Here is a 15936-nt window from a genome sequence, read left to right as displayed (position 1 = left end):
CCATCACAAGAAGCACAATTTGCTAATACACAAGCAACGGTTGGCCCTACCAGGCCCTTTACAGATGGAACAAACTTTAAAAGGATCGTCTCACTTCAGCAAATGGCATTTATCATGTAGAGAAAGTTAATACAAGCCACTCACTAATGTATTGTGATTGTCCATATTGCTTCCTTTCCTGGCTTGATTCATTTTTCATCACATTACGCACTGCTCGTATCCAGAGGTGGTCGTGCTTGAACACTACAGGAAAAAGCTCTGTTCTATGTATATTTCTGTATTCCTGCCAACCAGCGCAACTGGCGCATTTTCCTACAGTGTGCAAGCACGTCCACTCTTTTGGATTGCAGGGTGGTCGTAACCCCTGGATGTGAGCAGTGGTGCAAAAGAAGGAGATATGGACAACCACAATATATTAAGTGCCTTGAATTAACTCTGTCTACACGATTAAATGCCATTTTCTGAAGTGAGATATCCCCTCTAAGGCTACTTTCACACTTGCGGCAGGACGGATCTGGCAGGCTGGTCTCCCTGTCGGATCCGTCCTTCCGCTGTTTCGCCGGACCGCCGCTCCGTCCTCATTGGCTATAATGGGGACGGGGGCTGAGCTCCGGCGCAGCACGGCAAAAGCCGCCGGACTAAAAAGTCAGACATGCAGGACTTTTTAGTCCGGCGGCTTTCGCCATGCACCGCTGTGCTGCGCCGGAGCTCAGCCCCCGTCCCCATTATAGTCAATGGGGACGGAGTGGTGGTCCGGCGATACGGCGAAACAGTGGAAGGACAGATCCGACAGGGAGACCAGCCTGCCGGATCCGTCCTGCCGCAAGTGTGAAAGTACCCTAATGCCATTTTCTGAAGTGAGATATCCCCTTTAAGTCTGGGTTGCAAACTACACAGTCTTATGTCTAGACTGAGATTTTCCAGCTAATTGCAAACTACGTTCTGCATATGAAAACTCTGATTTCATAAAACACAAGATCAAATGACTTAAGGTAGGACAAGCAATTTAGGACGTGGTGTAAGGGTTAACATCCCTATGATGCACTGGATCACGGTGTGTGGTTAGGCTATGCTCATAGACGGATCTATATTTAGCAAACCCTGAGTTAATAAATAATACATATCCTGTCTGACTTGAGAACGTGCCACATACTCAGTGCATGGAGCTGACAGCTTCCAGACCACAGAACATAGACATCATCAGCACACCACCAGTTAGGACACATTTTTAGAAACGATTTGCTTGGTACATACCTTTAGGATCTCCACATAGGGCAAGCCATCAGATCCTATTTTGCTCCCATTGATTTCAAGGTGCCGGAGCCATTGGATGTGAGGTTGAGGGTCACTGTAAACCTTGCAATGGAACTCGGCGTTGCTTCCTATAATGGCCGTCATATTTGCCGGCAGACCGGCCTGGAGGATTGGCCGATGCGGAGAACGTTCTGATGGAGGAAACATTTTTTTTTAATAGTTGTGATAAAGTTTTTGCAGCAGATGCAAAAGTTTTTCAACCAATAGGCCAGATTAAATAATTCAGATTAAAAGGGCCTCTGTCAGCAGATCTGTCCTTATGACACTGGCTGACCTGTTACATGTGCGCTTGGCAGCTGAAGGAATCTATGTTGGTCCCATGTTCCTGTGTGCCCGCATTGCTGAGAAAAAGGTTTTAATATATGCAAATAAGCCTCTAGGAGCAACAGGGGCGTTACCATTACACCTAGAGGCTCCACTTTCTCTGCAACTGGCATGTCCTCTGCACTTTGACCTTGTCAATCAAAATGGAGGGTGAGCTGCAGTTGCAGAGAGAGCAGAGCCTCTAGGAGTAATGGTAACGCCCCCGTTGCTCCTAGAGAGCCATTTGCATATAATAAAACCTAATTTTTCACAGCAATGCGGGCACATATGAACATAGGACCAACACAGATGTCTTAGCTGCCAAGTGCACATGTAACAGGTCAGCCAGTGTCATAGGGACAGATCTGCTGAGAAGATGCCCTTTAAGGATACTTTTTGTTCAGGTTTTGAGAAGCAGCAGAGGATCTCAAAACCTGAATAAAGTGCTTCCGTTTTTATTTAATACATCCGGATGCATCAGTTTTGTCCTGATCCAACTGTATCAAATAGAAACTGAATAAACTGGATCTGTCAATGGGAGCTGGATCTGTTTTTTTTTTTTATAACGAAAAAACGGATCTGGACCATTGACTTACATTGACTTTCACGCCGGATCCAGTTTGTTCAGTTTTGCTGAATGGACACACAATGCAACAAAACGGAACTGATGCATACTGTTCAGTTTTGTCCCCATTGACAATAAACGGGGATAAAACTGAAACGTTTTGGCTTGTTTTTGAGATCCTATGCCGGATCCCAAAACCAGAAACCAAAAACGCTGATGTGGAAGTAGCAGAAAATCTGTGGAGGCAAAAAGCCTACAAAGAAAAGTGGCCCATGTACTCTGGAAAAGGACCACACCCTGCTCCACAATTAATCAGAAGAGGTACTAGAGGTATCAGAAGAGATAAAGGGGTTGCCTAGGATTTATTTTTTGGGTGGGACCTGTAATTAATTACTTACCTGCTCCTCGTCACTCCATTTGGGCTCTGCAGTTGACTGTCTTCATTGGACATCCGTTCCAGGCCTGTAAACTTCCTTCATGGACAGGGTCCCATGCGTCATTGAATGGCCCCAGATGTAATGTGTCCCTAAGCAGCATGTGACCCAGCAGTGACATGCGGCTTAGGAACACATCCATATAGTAAGTTTACAAACGCTGAAGACGGCCTTGGAGAATTGGCTTACATAGAGAAGTAAGGGCCCCATAGCAAGCATTAAACTAGGCCCCCTACACAGGACAGAAGGGTTTCTGCCTAAACCCTTTTCAGTGACCCTTGGGCCATTTTTTCCTCTGCCTAATTTGCTAAAGGTTGTTCCTTTACAGGGCAGAGTCCTGACCAAGCTTTCACATCCAGTAGAAGAGGAGATGATCCCAACTACAACTGGGCCCCCGGACATCCCCTTCAACCCTTTAAGGACCCATGACATAGCTGTACGTCATGGGTCCGATCCCTAAACATGGCGCCCGTTCGCGCGTGCAGCTGGCGCCTTAGCCGTGGGGTCTCTGCTATTTTACCGTTCAGATCCCGTGGTCAAATGTGACCACGGCATCTGCGCAGACCAGAACCGGAAGTCATGTGCTTCAGGTCCGGTAACAGTGTTCCCCGGCTGAGATCGGGAGACCTGTCACCTTGAACTAATTGACCGAAGCCTCAAGCCTCCTTCAGAGTCAATTAGATGTATATATCAATACAGGCCACTAGGTGGCAGTCTTGTATAGATATAGTGCAAATGAAGTCTTCAATGATGGCTATTTAGCCATCACTGAATACTAAGGGCAATCGAATGATTGCCAGTTATTGTCACCCAAGGTGACTGAAAAAAAGTAAAAGTTTTTGCAAATATAAAAAAAAACCTAAAAAGTTAAATCCTTAAAATAAAAATACTTAACTAAATAAAAAAATTAAAAATATCATATCATGGGCATCGCCGCATGCGAAAATGCCCATACTATAACAATATAACAATATTAATGCCATATGGCAAATGGCGTAGCGGGGAAAAAAATAAAAACAGCCAATTTGCCATTTTTTGTCACTTGAACTACCCAATAATTTAATTTAAAAAAAGTGATCAAAAAGTCACACACACTTAAAATTGGTATCGCTGAAAAGAACAGATCTTTCCTCAAAAACGTAGCCCTCACATATCCCCGTACACATAGCTACAAAAAAGTTGAAGGGGTCAAAATATGGTTATGAAAAAAAAAAAAAAATTCCTCAAAGCTTTAAAAAAAAAAAAAATTTCAGTATTAAAACGCAAGAAAAATTATACAAGTGTGGTATCATTAGCACCGTACTGACCTGGAGAATGAAGATAACAGGTAAATTTTACCACAGTGTACAGTATAAAAAAAAACAAAAAAAACTTTATTTCTACTACATGGTATGCAACCGTAAATGGTGCCATTAGAAAGTACAACTTGTCCCGCAAAAAATAAGCCCTTATAAGGCTATGTGAATGGAAAAATAAAAAAAAGTTAGGACTATGGGAAGGCGGGGAGTGAAAAACGAAAACGCAAAAATGGAAAATCCCAGGGTCCTTAAGGGGTTAAGGACTTTTTGACAGACACATCTTACAGTAGCTATCTAAACAGAGTTCCATTTGTCAATGAAGAGCATGGCTGAACTATTAAAAGGTGGAATACTAAGGGAAAAAAACAAAAAATAAAGGCTAGAGGCTAAATAAACTCAGCACCTCAAGTAGGCCTCACGTTGCCCCCTGCACAGGAAATATCTGAAATTTAATAGGATCTGTGAGGTGGAAATGGGGGAAGCTGAAAAAAAAAAAACTAAAATATGTTGGCTAATTAAAGGCGGATGTTGAGTGAAAGAAATATTTGTGAAGAGAATTGGCTACTTATTGGAGGAAATGGAGATAATTCCATGGTTTGTTAGACATAGGCCAGAAAAACTTTTTTCTTCCCCCCTTGTGCATGAGTGCTATCACAACATGCACAAATGCCTGATTTCTTTCCATTCACGTCTCAAATAACACAGCTGTTTGTGAAATGTTTGTTGTGATTTTTTATATTTTTTATCTGGAGCGTATCATAGAAGACATCTGTGTGGGGGAATTAGAAAAATGTCCAGCTTAGATTTATTAGACGTCGTTCAACCATGATATACCACAGTCGAAATCACCAAATTACCTCAGCTCCAAAGCACATGCAATCAGTGCTGTTTAATGTAATGCTAGGCATTTATTATCTTACGGACGTAGGCCCGAAAGCCTTTATCACTCAGGAATCAAGACACTAAAATACCGGGTGTAAAATAAATGGTTGCACATGGTTACTCCATCCCACTGACCTGTATAAAAGCCTAATCTATCTATCAACATTGAACCTATCCTAGATTACATCATTACAGGCCGAGAACAATGCGGCAGATTTATTACCCACAGCAACCAATTGCGGCTCAGCTCTCTTCTTCCCTAGAGCAGTTTAACCACCTCCGGACCGCCTAACGCACATGTGCGTTCCGGAGGTGGCAGGCTGGCGCACAGTCACGCATATATGCGTCATCTCGCGAGACGCGAGATTTCCTGTGAACGCGCGCACACAGGCGCGCGCGCTCACAGGAACGGAAGGTAAGCGAGTGGATCTCCAGCCTGCCAGCGGCGATCGCTCGCTGGCAGGCTGGAGATCCGAATTTTTTAACCCCTAACAGGTATATTAGACGCTGTTTTCATAACAGCGTCTAATATACCTCCTACCTGGTCCTCTGGTGGTCCCTTTTGTTAGGATCGACCACCAGAGGACTCAGGTAGGTCAGTACAGTCGCACCAAACACCACACTACACTACACTACACCCCCCCCCCGTCACTTATTAACCCCTTATAAACCCCTGATCACCCATGATCACCCCATATAAACTCCCTGATCACCCCCCTGTCATTGATCATCGCCCTGTCATTGATCACCCCCCTGTCAGGCTCCGTTCAGACGTCCGTATGATTTTTACGGATCCACGGATACATGGATCGGATCCGCAAAAAGCATACGGACGTCTGAATGGAGCCTTACAGGGGGTGATCAATGACAGGCGGGTGATCACCCATATACACTCCCTGATCACCCCCCTGTCATTGATAACCCCCCTGTAAGGCTCCATCAGACGTCCGCATGCGTTTTGTGGATCCGATCCATGTATCCATGGATCCGTAAAAAATCATGCGGATGTCTGAATGGAGCCTTACAGGGGGGGTGATCAGTGACAGGGGGGTGATCACCCTGATTACCCTGATCACCCCCTGTCATTGATAACCCCCCTGTAAGGCTCCATTCAGACGTCCGCATGCGTTCTGTGGATCCGATCCATGTATCCATGGATCCGTAAAAAATCATGCGGATGTCTGAATGGAGCCTTACAGGGGGGGTGATCAGTGACAGGGGGGTGATTACCCTGATCACCCCCTGTCATTGATAACCCCCCTGTAAGGCTCCATTCAGACGTCCGCATGCGTTTTGTGGATCCGATCCATGTATCCATGGATCCGTAAAAAATCATGCGGATGTCTGAATGGAGCCTTACAGGGGGGGTGATCAGTGACAGGGGGGTGATCACCCTGATTACCCTGATCACCCCCTGTCATTGATAACCCCCCTGTAAGGCTCCATTCAGACGTCCGCATGCGTTCTGTGGATCCGATCCATGTATCCATGGATCCGTAAAAAATCATGCGGACGTCTGAATGGAGCCTTACAGGGGGGGGTGATCAGTGACAGGGGGGTGATCACCCTGATTACCCTGATCACCCCCTGTCATTGATAACCCCCCTGTAAGGCTCCATTCAGACGTCCGCATGCGTTCTGTGGATCCGATACATGTATCCATGGATCCGTAAAAAATCATGCGGATGTCTGAATGGAGCCTTACAGGGGGGGTGATCAGTGACAGGGGGGTGATCACCCTGATTACCCTGATCACCCCCTGTCATTGATAACCCCCCTGTAAGGCTCCATTCAGACGTCCGCATGAGTTCTGTGGATCCGATCCATGTATCCATGGATCCGTAAAAAATCATGCGGACGTCTGAATGGAGCCTTACAGGGGGGGGTGATCAGTGACAGGGGGGTGATCAGGGAGTCTATATGGGTGATCACCCCCCTGTCATTGATCACCCCCCTGTCATTGATCACCCCCCCCCCCCCCCCTGGTAAGGCTCCATTCAGACATTTTTTTTGGCACAAGTTAGCGGAAATTTTTTGTTGGTTTTTGTTTTTTCTTACAAAGTCTCATATTCCACTAACTTGTGTCAAAAAATAAAATCTCACATGGACGCACCATACCCCTCACGGAATCCAAATGCGTAAACATTTTTAGACATTTATATTCCAGACTTCTTCTCACGCTTTAGGGCCCCTAAAAAGCCAGGGCAGTATAAATACCCCACATGTGACCCCATTTCGGAAAGAAGACACCCCAAGGTATTCCGTGAGGGGCATATTGAGTCCATGAAAGATTGAAATTTTTGTCCTAAGTTAGCGGAAAGTGAGACTTTGTGAGAAAAAAACAAAAAAAAAAATCAATATCCGCTAACTTATGCAAAAAAAAAAAAATTCTAGGAACTCGCCAGGCCCCTCATTGAATACCTTGGGGTGTCTTCTTTCCAAAGTGGGGTCACATGTGGGGTATTTATACTGCCCTGGCTTTTTAGGGGCCCGAAAGTGTGAGAAGAAGTCTGGGATCCAAATGTCTAAAAATGCCCTCCTAACAGGAATTTGGGCCCCTTTGCGCATCTAGGCTGCAAAAAAGTGTCACACATGTGGTATCGCCGTACTCAGGAGAAGTTGGGGAATGTGTTTTGGGGTGTCATTTTACATATACCCATGCTGGGTGAGAAAAATATCTTGGTCAAATGCCAACTTTGTATAAAAAAAATGGGAAAAGTTGTCTTTTGCCAAGATATTTCTCTCACCCAGCATGGGTATATGTAAAATGACCCCCCAAAACACATTGCCCAACTTCTCCTGAGTACGGCGATACCACATGTGTGACACTTTTTTGCAGCCAAGGTGGGCAAAGGGGCACCTTTCGGATTTCGCAGGCCATTTTTTACACATTTTGATTGCAAGGTACTTCTTACACATTTGGGACCCTAAATTGCCAGGGCAGTATAACTACGCCACAAGTGACCCCATTTTGGAAAGAAGACACCCCAAGGTATTCCGTGGGGGGCACGGCGAGTTCCTAGAATTTTTTATTTTTTGTCACAATTTAGCGGAAAATGATGATTTTTCTTTTTTTTTCTTTTTTCCTTACAAAGTCTCATATTCCACTAACTTGCGACAAAAAATAAAAAATTCTAGGAACTCGCCATGCCCCTCACGGAATACCTTGGGGTGTCTTCTTTCCAAAATGGGGTCACTTGTGGGGTAGTTATACTGCCCTGGCAATTTAGGGGCCCAAATGTGTGAGAAGAACTTTGCAATCAAAATGTGTAAAAAATGCCCTGCAAAATCCGAAAGGTGCACTTTGGAATATGTGCCCCTTTGCCCACCTTGGCAGCAAAAAAGTGTGACACATCTGGTATCACCGTACTCAGGAGAAGTTGGGCAATGTGTTTTGGGGTGTCATTTTACATATACCCATGCTGGGTGAGAAAAATATCTTGGTCAAATGCCAACTTTGTATAAAAAAAATGGGAAAAGTTGTCTTTTGCCAAGATATTTCTCTCACCCAGCATGGGTATATGTAAAATGACACCCCAAATCACATTCCCCAACTTCTCCTGAGTACGGCGATACCAGATGTGTGACACTTTTTTGATGCCAAGGTGGGCAAAGGGGCACATATTCCAAAGTGCACCTTTCGGATTTCACCGGTCATTTTTTACAGATTTTGATTGCAAAGTACTTCTCACACATTTGGGCCCCTAAATTGCCAGGGCAGTATAACTACGCCACAAGTGACCCCATTTTGGAAAGAAGACACCCCAAGGTATTCCGTGAGGGGCATGGCGAGTTCCTAGAATTTTTTATTTTTTGTCGCAAGTTAGTGGAATATGAGACTTTGTAAGGAAAAAAAGAGAAAAAAAAAAAAATCATCATTTTCCGCTAACTTGTGACAAAAAATAAAAAATTCTAGGAACTCGCCATGCCCCTCACGGAATACCTTGGGGTGTCTTCTTTCCAAAATGGGGTCACTTGTGGCGTAGTTATACTGCCCTGGCAATTTAGGGGCCCAAATGTGTGAGAAGTACCTTGCAATCAAAATGTGTAAAAAATGGCCTGCAAAATCCGAAAGGTGCACTTTGGAATGTGTGCCCCTTTGCCCACCTTGGCTGCAAAAAAGTGTGACACATCTGGTATCGCCGTACTCAGGAGAAGTTGGGGAATGTGTTTTGGGGTGTCATTTTACATATACCCATGCTGGATGAGAGAAATATCTTGGCAAAAGACAACTTTTCCCATTTTTTTATACAAAGTTGGCATTTGACCAAGATATTTTTCTCACCCAGCATGGGTATATGTAAAATGACACCCCAAAACACATTCCCCAACTTCTCCTGAGTACGGCGATACCAGATGTGTCACACTTTTTTGCTGCCAAGGTGGGCAAAGGGGCGCATATTCCAAAGTGCACCTTTTGGATTTCACCGGTCATTTTTTACACATTTTGATTGCAAAGTTCTTCTCACACATTTGGGCCCCTAAATTGCCAGGGCAGTATAACTACCCCACAAGTGACCCCATTTTGGAAAGAAGACACCCCAAGGTATTCTGTGAGGGGCATGGTGAGTTCCTAGAATTTTTTATTTTTTGTCGCAAGTTAGTGGAATATGAGACTTTGTAAGAAAAAATAAAAATAATAAAATCATCATCATTTTCCGCTAACTTGTGACAAAAAATAAAAAGTTCTATGAACTCACTATGCCCATCAGCGAATACCTTAGGGTGTCTACTTTCCGAAATGGGGTCATTTGTGGGGGTTTTCTACTGTTTGGGCATTGTAGAACCTCAGGAAACATGACAGGTGCTCAGAAAGTCAGAGCTGTTTCAAAAAGCGGAAATTCACATTTTTGTACCATAGTTTGTAAATGCTATAACTTTTACCCAAACCATTTTTTTTTTTGCCCAAACATTTTTTTTTTATCAAAGACATGTAGAACAATAAATTTGGCGAAAAATTTATATATGGATGTCGTTTTTTTTTGCAAAATTTTACAGCTGAAAGTGAAAAATGTCATTTTTTTGCAAAAAAATCGTTACATTTTGATTAATAACAAAAAAAGTAAAAATGCCAGCAGCAATGAAATACCACCAAATGAAAGCTCCATTAGTGAGAAGAAAAGGAGGTAAAATTCATTTGGGTGGTAAGTTGCATGACCGAGTGATAAACGGTGAAAGGAGTGTAGTGCCGAAGTGTAAAAAGTGCTCTGGTCATGAAGGGGGTTTCACCTAGCGGGGCTGAAGTGGTTAAAGGGGTTGTCCCATGAAAAATATTCTACTTTTTTTAAACCAACACCTGGAGCTGAATAATTTTGCAGCTGCATGTAATAAAAAAAATTTAGTATAGCCCCTGAGCTATTCACCTAAAATGCACCTGCATAGCGCCACCTGCTGTTTGTTCTTTTCTGTTTATATTACTGACATGGTCACACGCGCTCAGTTTGCAGTGATTCTTCAACTGTCACTATATATGTCTTCCTTTAGAAAAGGCATCCTCAAACTGCGGTCCTCCAGCTGTTGTAAAACTACAACTCCCACAATGCCCTGCTGTAGGCTGATAGCTGTAGGCTGTTCTGGGAGTTGTAGTTTTGCAACAGCTGGAGGCCCGGAGTTTGAGGATGCCTGCTTTAGAAGCTGTAGCTGTGATAGGAAGAGGGCTGCAGCAGAAAGGAAACACCTCCTGAGCTGTGATAGGGAGAGAGCTGCAGCAGAAAGGAAACACCTCCTGAGCTGAGATAGGAAGAGAGCTGCAGAAGAAAGCAAACACCCCCTGAGCTGTGATAGGAAGAGAGCTGCAGCAGAAAGCAAACACCTCCTGAGCTGTGATAGGAAGAGAGCTGCAGCAGAAAGGAAACACCTCCTGAGCTGTGATAGGGAGAGAGCTGCAGCAGAAAGGAAACTCCTCCTGAGCTGTGATAGGGAGAGAGCTGCAGCAGAAAGGAAACACCCCCTGAGCTGCGATAGGAAGAGAGCTGCAGCGGAAAGGAAACACCTCCTGAGCTGTGATAGGGAGAGAGCTGCAGCAGAAAGGAAACACCTCCTGAGCTGTGATAGGGAGAGAGCTGCAGCAGAAAGGGAAACACCTCCTGAGCTGCGATAGGGAGAGAGCTGCAGCAGAAAGGAAACACCTCCTGAGCTGTGATAGGGAGAGAGCTGCAGCAGAAAGGAAACACCTCCTGAGCTGCGATAGGGAGAGAGCTGCAGCAGAAAGGAAACACCTCCTGAGCTGTGAAAGGAAGAGAGCTGCAGCAGAAAGTAACACTACTCCCTGAGAATGGATATGCCATCTGAGCTGACATTTGGAAATAAATTTAGTAGAACAAATGGAGCAATGAATGAGGAGATCTCTGGATCCATGTGAGGTACAGGGCTGGTTCTAGCTTTGATAGAAACAGATTGTCATCTACTAACTTATGTATGATTTTCATTTTTTTAAATCATGGCATTTAAGAAATTAAAGCTGATCTCAGATTGCTTGCTATGAGCAACACTTCTTTTAGACGACAGTACATCTGTGATTTTGGTTATTCCAGAATCTTGCCCTTTTTAATTCGCTCCTATTGCATGTTGTACCTGACAAAAAAATCATTCACATCTCCCGATCTGTTCAGACAAAATGGCTCCATTCAGTGTTCTTCCAGTCTATGGCTTGTTTAATTTGGGACAGGGTGACATCCGCTACTGCAACTAATGATTAGCTTCAGCAGGAAAATGTCCACAAGCGACATGTCACTGCTGATGCCAGTCATTGGCTCCAATGGTGCACATGACCCCATGTGTACCCCAGACAGAAGTCAAAAGCTGGGGACTGGAAGAGTGGAGTGCAAGCGAGTATGATTATTTCATTAGGTACACATGCTACAGGGGCGAATAAAAAAAATAATAATCAGCATATTGGCGGCCAAAAGATGTCTCCTGCGCCATTGGCTGCAACCGGATACCCCCCAGTTGAGTGAAGGGATAGACCAAGTAAGGAGGTGCGCAAAACTGGAATTCTCGGCAGCTGAACAAACGAAGGAGAAACTAATAGGGGGACCTATGAAAAAATTTAGAGATTTTGTCACCCTCGTGTTTTCCAATGAAGAAATCCAACTCCTGATCCAGCCGTATAAGACAACAGCCTGGTACTTGCGGGAGCAGCTTAAAGACGCTGGGTAAATTGGGTGACACCGGGGTGATACAGACTACTTAAGTCGCTTTGCATATATGTACATTGGATAGCAATAGACCTATACAGGACACGAGTCCACTTAAACTGGATGATGATGGAGCACGTTGGAACGGGAGGAGGGAGCCATCTCCTGGAAGGATGGATACGAGCGATTGTTGTGTTTTCTTATGTATGGCATGTCAATGCATTTCACCATGAAGGTGAACTTTTCTGTGATTTGTATAACTGTACGATGAAAAACCAATAAAGTTTTGTTTTAAAAAAAAATAAAAAATCCGGGAAAACCCTCTTTAAAGTGAAGCTGAAATTTAGGCTTATAGCAACTAACATTACTAAAAAAGTGTCCCTAATGCCACCATTCCAGAGATCCTCATTGACCCCTGCTAGGTGGCAGCCAAAGTCTTTGTCAACCATGATGGCATATCACCATCTCTTTCCTCACTGCATGAGATGGCCTCAATGGGAGTCTATTGTCACATCTCTATTCAGTCATGAGCAATGAGGATAGAAAGCGAGATCTGTGCTAGCTTCTGTCCCCTCATTCTAGGGATCTTTGGGAACAGAAGAAAACTTTTGATATGTCTCTGACATATCAAATATTTTTTTGAAAAGTTAGTCACTCTGTAAGTTATTTGATATGTACAGCTAACTTTAGGGAAATTTATTGTGAGGACAGGGTTTCCATTAAAGCATGTAGAATATCATAAGACTAATAAGAAGGTTGATTATCAATTCCTATCAAGTGTCAGACCTTCAGAAAATTGTCCTGCTGTACCAAGTCCTTTAAGCAAAACCTTTAGGCCAAACTGGGTTTGGTTCTATCAAAAACTTGTTCTCAGGAACATCTAGACGGACTACACAAGACTACAGATCAATAATCCCCAGCATGCACTGGGGACAAACAGCTGCCAAAGTTGTCTAGTCCAAGACCAACCGGAGAACAATGGCAACGTTAACACAAGTGGTCTACGAACAGCTGATAGACGGCTGCCAATGTAAACTTTGTTGACATGCAGTAGGGAAAAGAACTGGGAAAAAATTGCCAAGGAAAATCAACAAATGAGAAGATGACATTTCATGAAATATGTTTACAAAAGTAAAAGTTTCTTTAATTTGGTATCTAATATTTCACAAGAATAGAAGGAAAAGACTGAGAAGAGCAAACCAATTATGAGACCACAGCAACACAAAAGGTGGGGGGGGAAAAAGGACAACTTCTGATATTTAAAAAAAAAAAACTTCATATTCTAGCACCTCCTAGGGCCCATGGATGGAGTATTAAAGGGATTGTCACTTTACAAATACTTATCCATTATCCAGTTGTCACACCCCCACGATAGCAAATGGAGTGATGGTCACGCATGTACTTTGCCGATCCTGAGTACAAGCGCTTCTAAAACCCTTCTAAAGGAATTGCATTGTAAATTGGAAATGCAACAGTGTCATCTTTATAGTTACTGTGGATGTTTGAAGACACATTAAAAGCGGTCTCATCTTGCCAACCCTTTTTTCCATTGAAGCAGGTCTGGCGATGGCCTTGGCAATCAGAGAATTTGCCCCTGGCAATATCAACTGATGTAGGTGAAATGTCATATTTATCACATACTGGTTATTTAACTGAATGGCCAGCCATGAAATACATGGACAGATTTGGGTTTAGCAGAGCAAAAGATAGTCCTTGTTAGCAGCCCTCAGGTCTGGCTCAGGGATGGGTGTCCTAAGCAGGACCCTTCCTCCTCTGAGGTCCATAGTCTCTAATAGATCATAGTGAAAGAAGTAGTAGACATGAATAACCCCTTTAAGGGCTGCTATAAAAAATATATTATAAAGGCATTTGTGTGAATACGGCCATTTGTTAATTCACATCAATGCCTTGTATCAATACTTCGAAAAAAATAAAATACATTTTTAGAGCCAATTACTACCGTTGCATTAGCAACCTGTGAGTACTCAGAGGAATATATAAACAGTCATAGATGCCATAGGATTATATACACTCCTTCATAGAGGGGCAAAGGTTGAATTCACAATTTTTGCAAAAATGTATGCGATAGTCCCATTCATGTCTCAAGCACTCTTCTTAGCCTTTCTAGCATTTGTTACACCATTTGACTAAAAGGATTAGTTGTTTTGGACAGGTTTCAGTAAAAGTCCTCAATTAGAGAACACTCAAAAGTTAAAATTAAATAATAATCAAAAGAGAAGATAAGGATTATCAAAAAGAAAGAGAAGACGAAGAATATTGCAGGTGGTGAGTCACCATAACAATCAGACCTACTGGAGACCCTAGTATCCACCCCTATAGCAATAATTTGGCTTCCTTTTAGTTTGTGTACGTAAAAGGTAGCCATTGATAGAAAAATATATCTCCTACAGATGCTTTTGATTACATTGAGGCACTGGAAATGTTGAGTTCTTACCGACTACATCCAGCTGGTACGTGTGGTTTATGCTGCCATATTTGTTTTCCACAATACACGTGTAATTTCCCTTATCAGATGGGACCACTGAATCCATAATAAGGCTCCAAGATTGAGAACGGACCTGGAAGTGATCAGAGCATATGATTACTTTTTGGTCTAATACCTATAAATTGATGATAATCGTGATTGCACTCATGGCATTTGTCCTGACCCCAAAGAGGGCTGCGTATAGTAGACTTATGAACATCACTTCTAGACCAAAAAAGTCAGGGATGGAGTATTTGAGTGATAAGACATCTGAAACATCTTAATGAGAGGGTACTACTGAGGTAGACAAACCTACATGTCCCAGACTATAATGCAGGAACTTGTAGATCTGATAAGCTTATCATCTACAAGATGGACTTCAGCAAATCAGCAATAGAAGAACATGAGCAATAGGTGGGAGACCAGCACTGTCACCACCATTGCTTCCTTCTTTCCATCCATTTGTTAATTACCCTCAGTTTGTGGAGCCATCTAACGAGCTCAGTAATCAGCAGGGGGATAGAATAATGAGCATCAGCTTCTAAACCTGCTCAGACAAGTGGGAACAGCATGCTGGGAAGGGAGAAAGGATGTCCCCAGTTCAAAGCCCAGCCTGGCATGCAAGGTGATCTCATATTCTGGCAGCAGCCCACTTAAAGAGGAGCATCACTGGGGTTGACACGCAAACACCACAAGACATCATATTATGTATTGAAGACTCAATGTTTTATTGTAGCATGGCTGTTTGTACCTTATATCCTCCAATCCGATGATCAGGTTTGAACTCTTTGCCGTTCTTCAGCCACCGTAGAGTAGGCACTGGTGTGCCCCCTGCCGGACATCGGAATCTTATGGTCTTTGCTGCTGGAACAGCATGAAGTTTCTTCTCCATCTTCTCTGGGTTTGCCCAGTAAGGCCCTATAGTTAATGAAAAAGAAAAATGTATTTGGATTGTACTACATTGTCATTTGTCCTGGTTGTTACGGGAAACCTTCAACCAGCATGGGGATTGACACACATCCCTAACACAGAAGTCAGTCCTGCTAGATACTGTGTAATTACATCCATAAGTTTCTGTGGCTTTCTGCATCTTTGGCAGTGGGAAGAAAAGGTGGAGCAGTGGATTTTGGAGGACAACACCAAAATCCACCTACTAAGAGGCCACAGAAACCACCATGGATCGTGGGAAGAAAACCCTTGACTGCATCTTATCTCTTGGGAGAACAAAAAGAGTGGACCAGCTCAATGCACCCAATCCTTCTCTCCCCAGGAGAGAGAGAGAGAGGGTCAATAGCTACACATACATATTAGATTGTTGGCTGGTCCCACCAAAATGGGTGACAATAGATTTAAATATGAAGCAATTCATCAGCTTTGCTTTAAGACCTCATTTAACTCCTGTGCAAAAAACAAAACAAAAAAGTATGAAAGCATCTTAGATGGGATAGCTTGCTTTATTCAAGCCTACAAGTTAGGGACCCAGAAGTCAAAGTGTTAATGCTACACTACAGCCAGTCTT

The 15936-nt window shown here is 43.4% G+C and overlaps 1 protein-coding gene across 5 annotated transcripts in view; it reads right to left on the bottom strand.

The window, feature by feature from the left end:
* The window catches only part of FGFR1 (fibroblast growth factor receptor 1), an 82307-nt gene that overhangs the window by 20252 nt on the left and 46119 nt on the right, over positions 1-15936 (bottom strand). For all 5 annotated transcript variants that reach the window (XM_044279029.1, XM_044279028.1, XM_044279031.1 and 2 more), the window contains 3 exons: positions 15169-15335; positions 14388-14511; positions 1255-1445 (listed from right to left, as the gene is read on the bottom strand). In XM_044279029.1, coding sequence (XP_044134964.1) covers positions 1255-1445; positions 14388-14511; positions 15169-15335 — 482 coding nt within the window. The remainder of the gene's footprint in view (positions 1-1254; positions 1446-14387; positions 14512-15168; positions 15336-15936) is intronic.

This window comes from Bufo gargarizans, chromosome 2 (assembly GCF_014858855.1).
Source record: "Bufo gargarizans isolate SCDJY-AF-19 chromosome 2, ASM1485885v1, whole genome shotgun sequence".
Lineage (NCBI taxonomy): Eukaryota > Metazoa > Chordata > Amphibia > Anura > Bufonidae > Bufo > Bufo gargarizans.
Note: the sequence above shows the minus strand (reverse complement) of the source record. Positions and strands in the feature narration are given on the sequence as shown.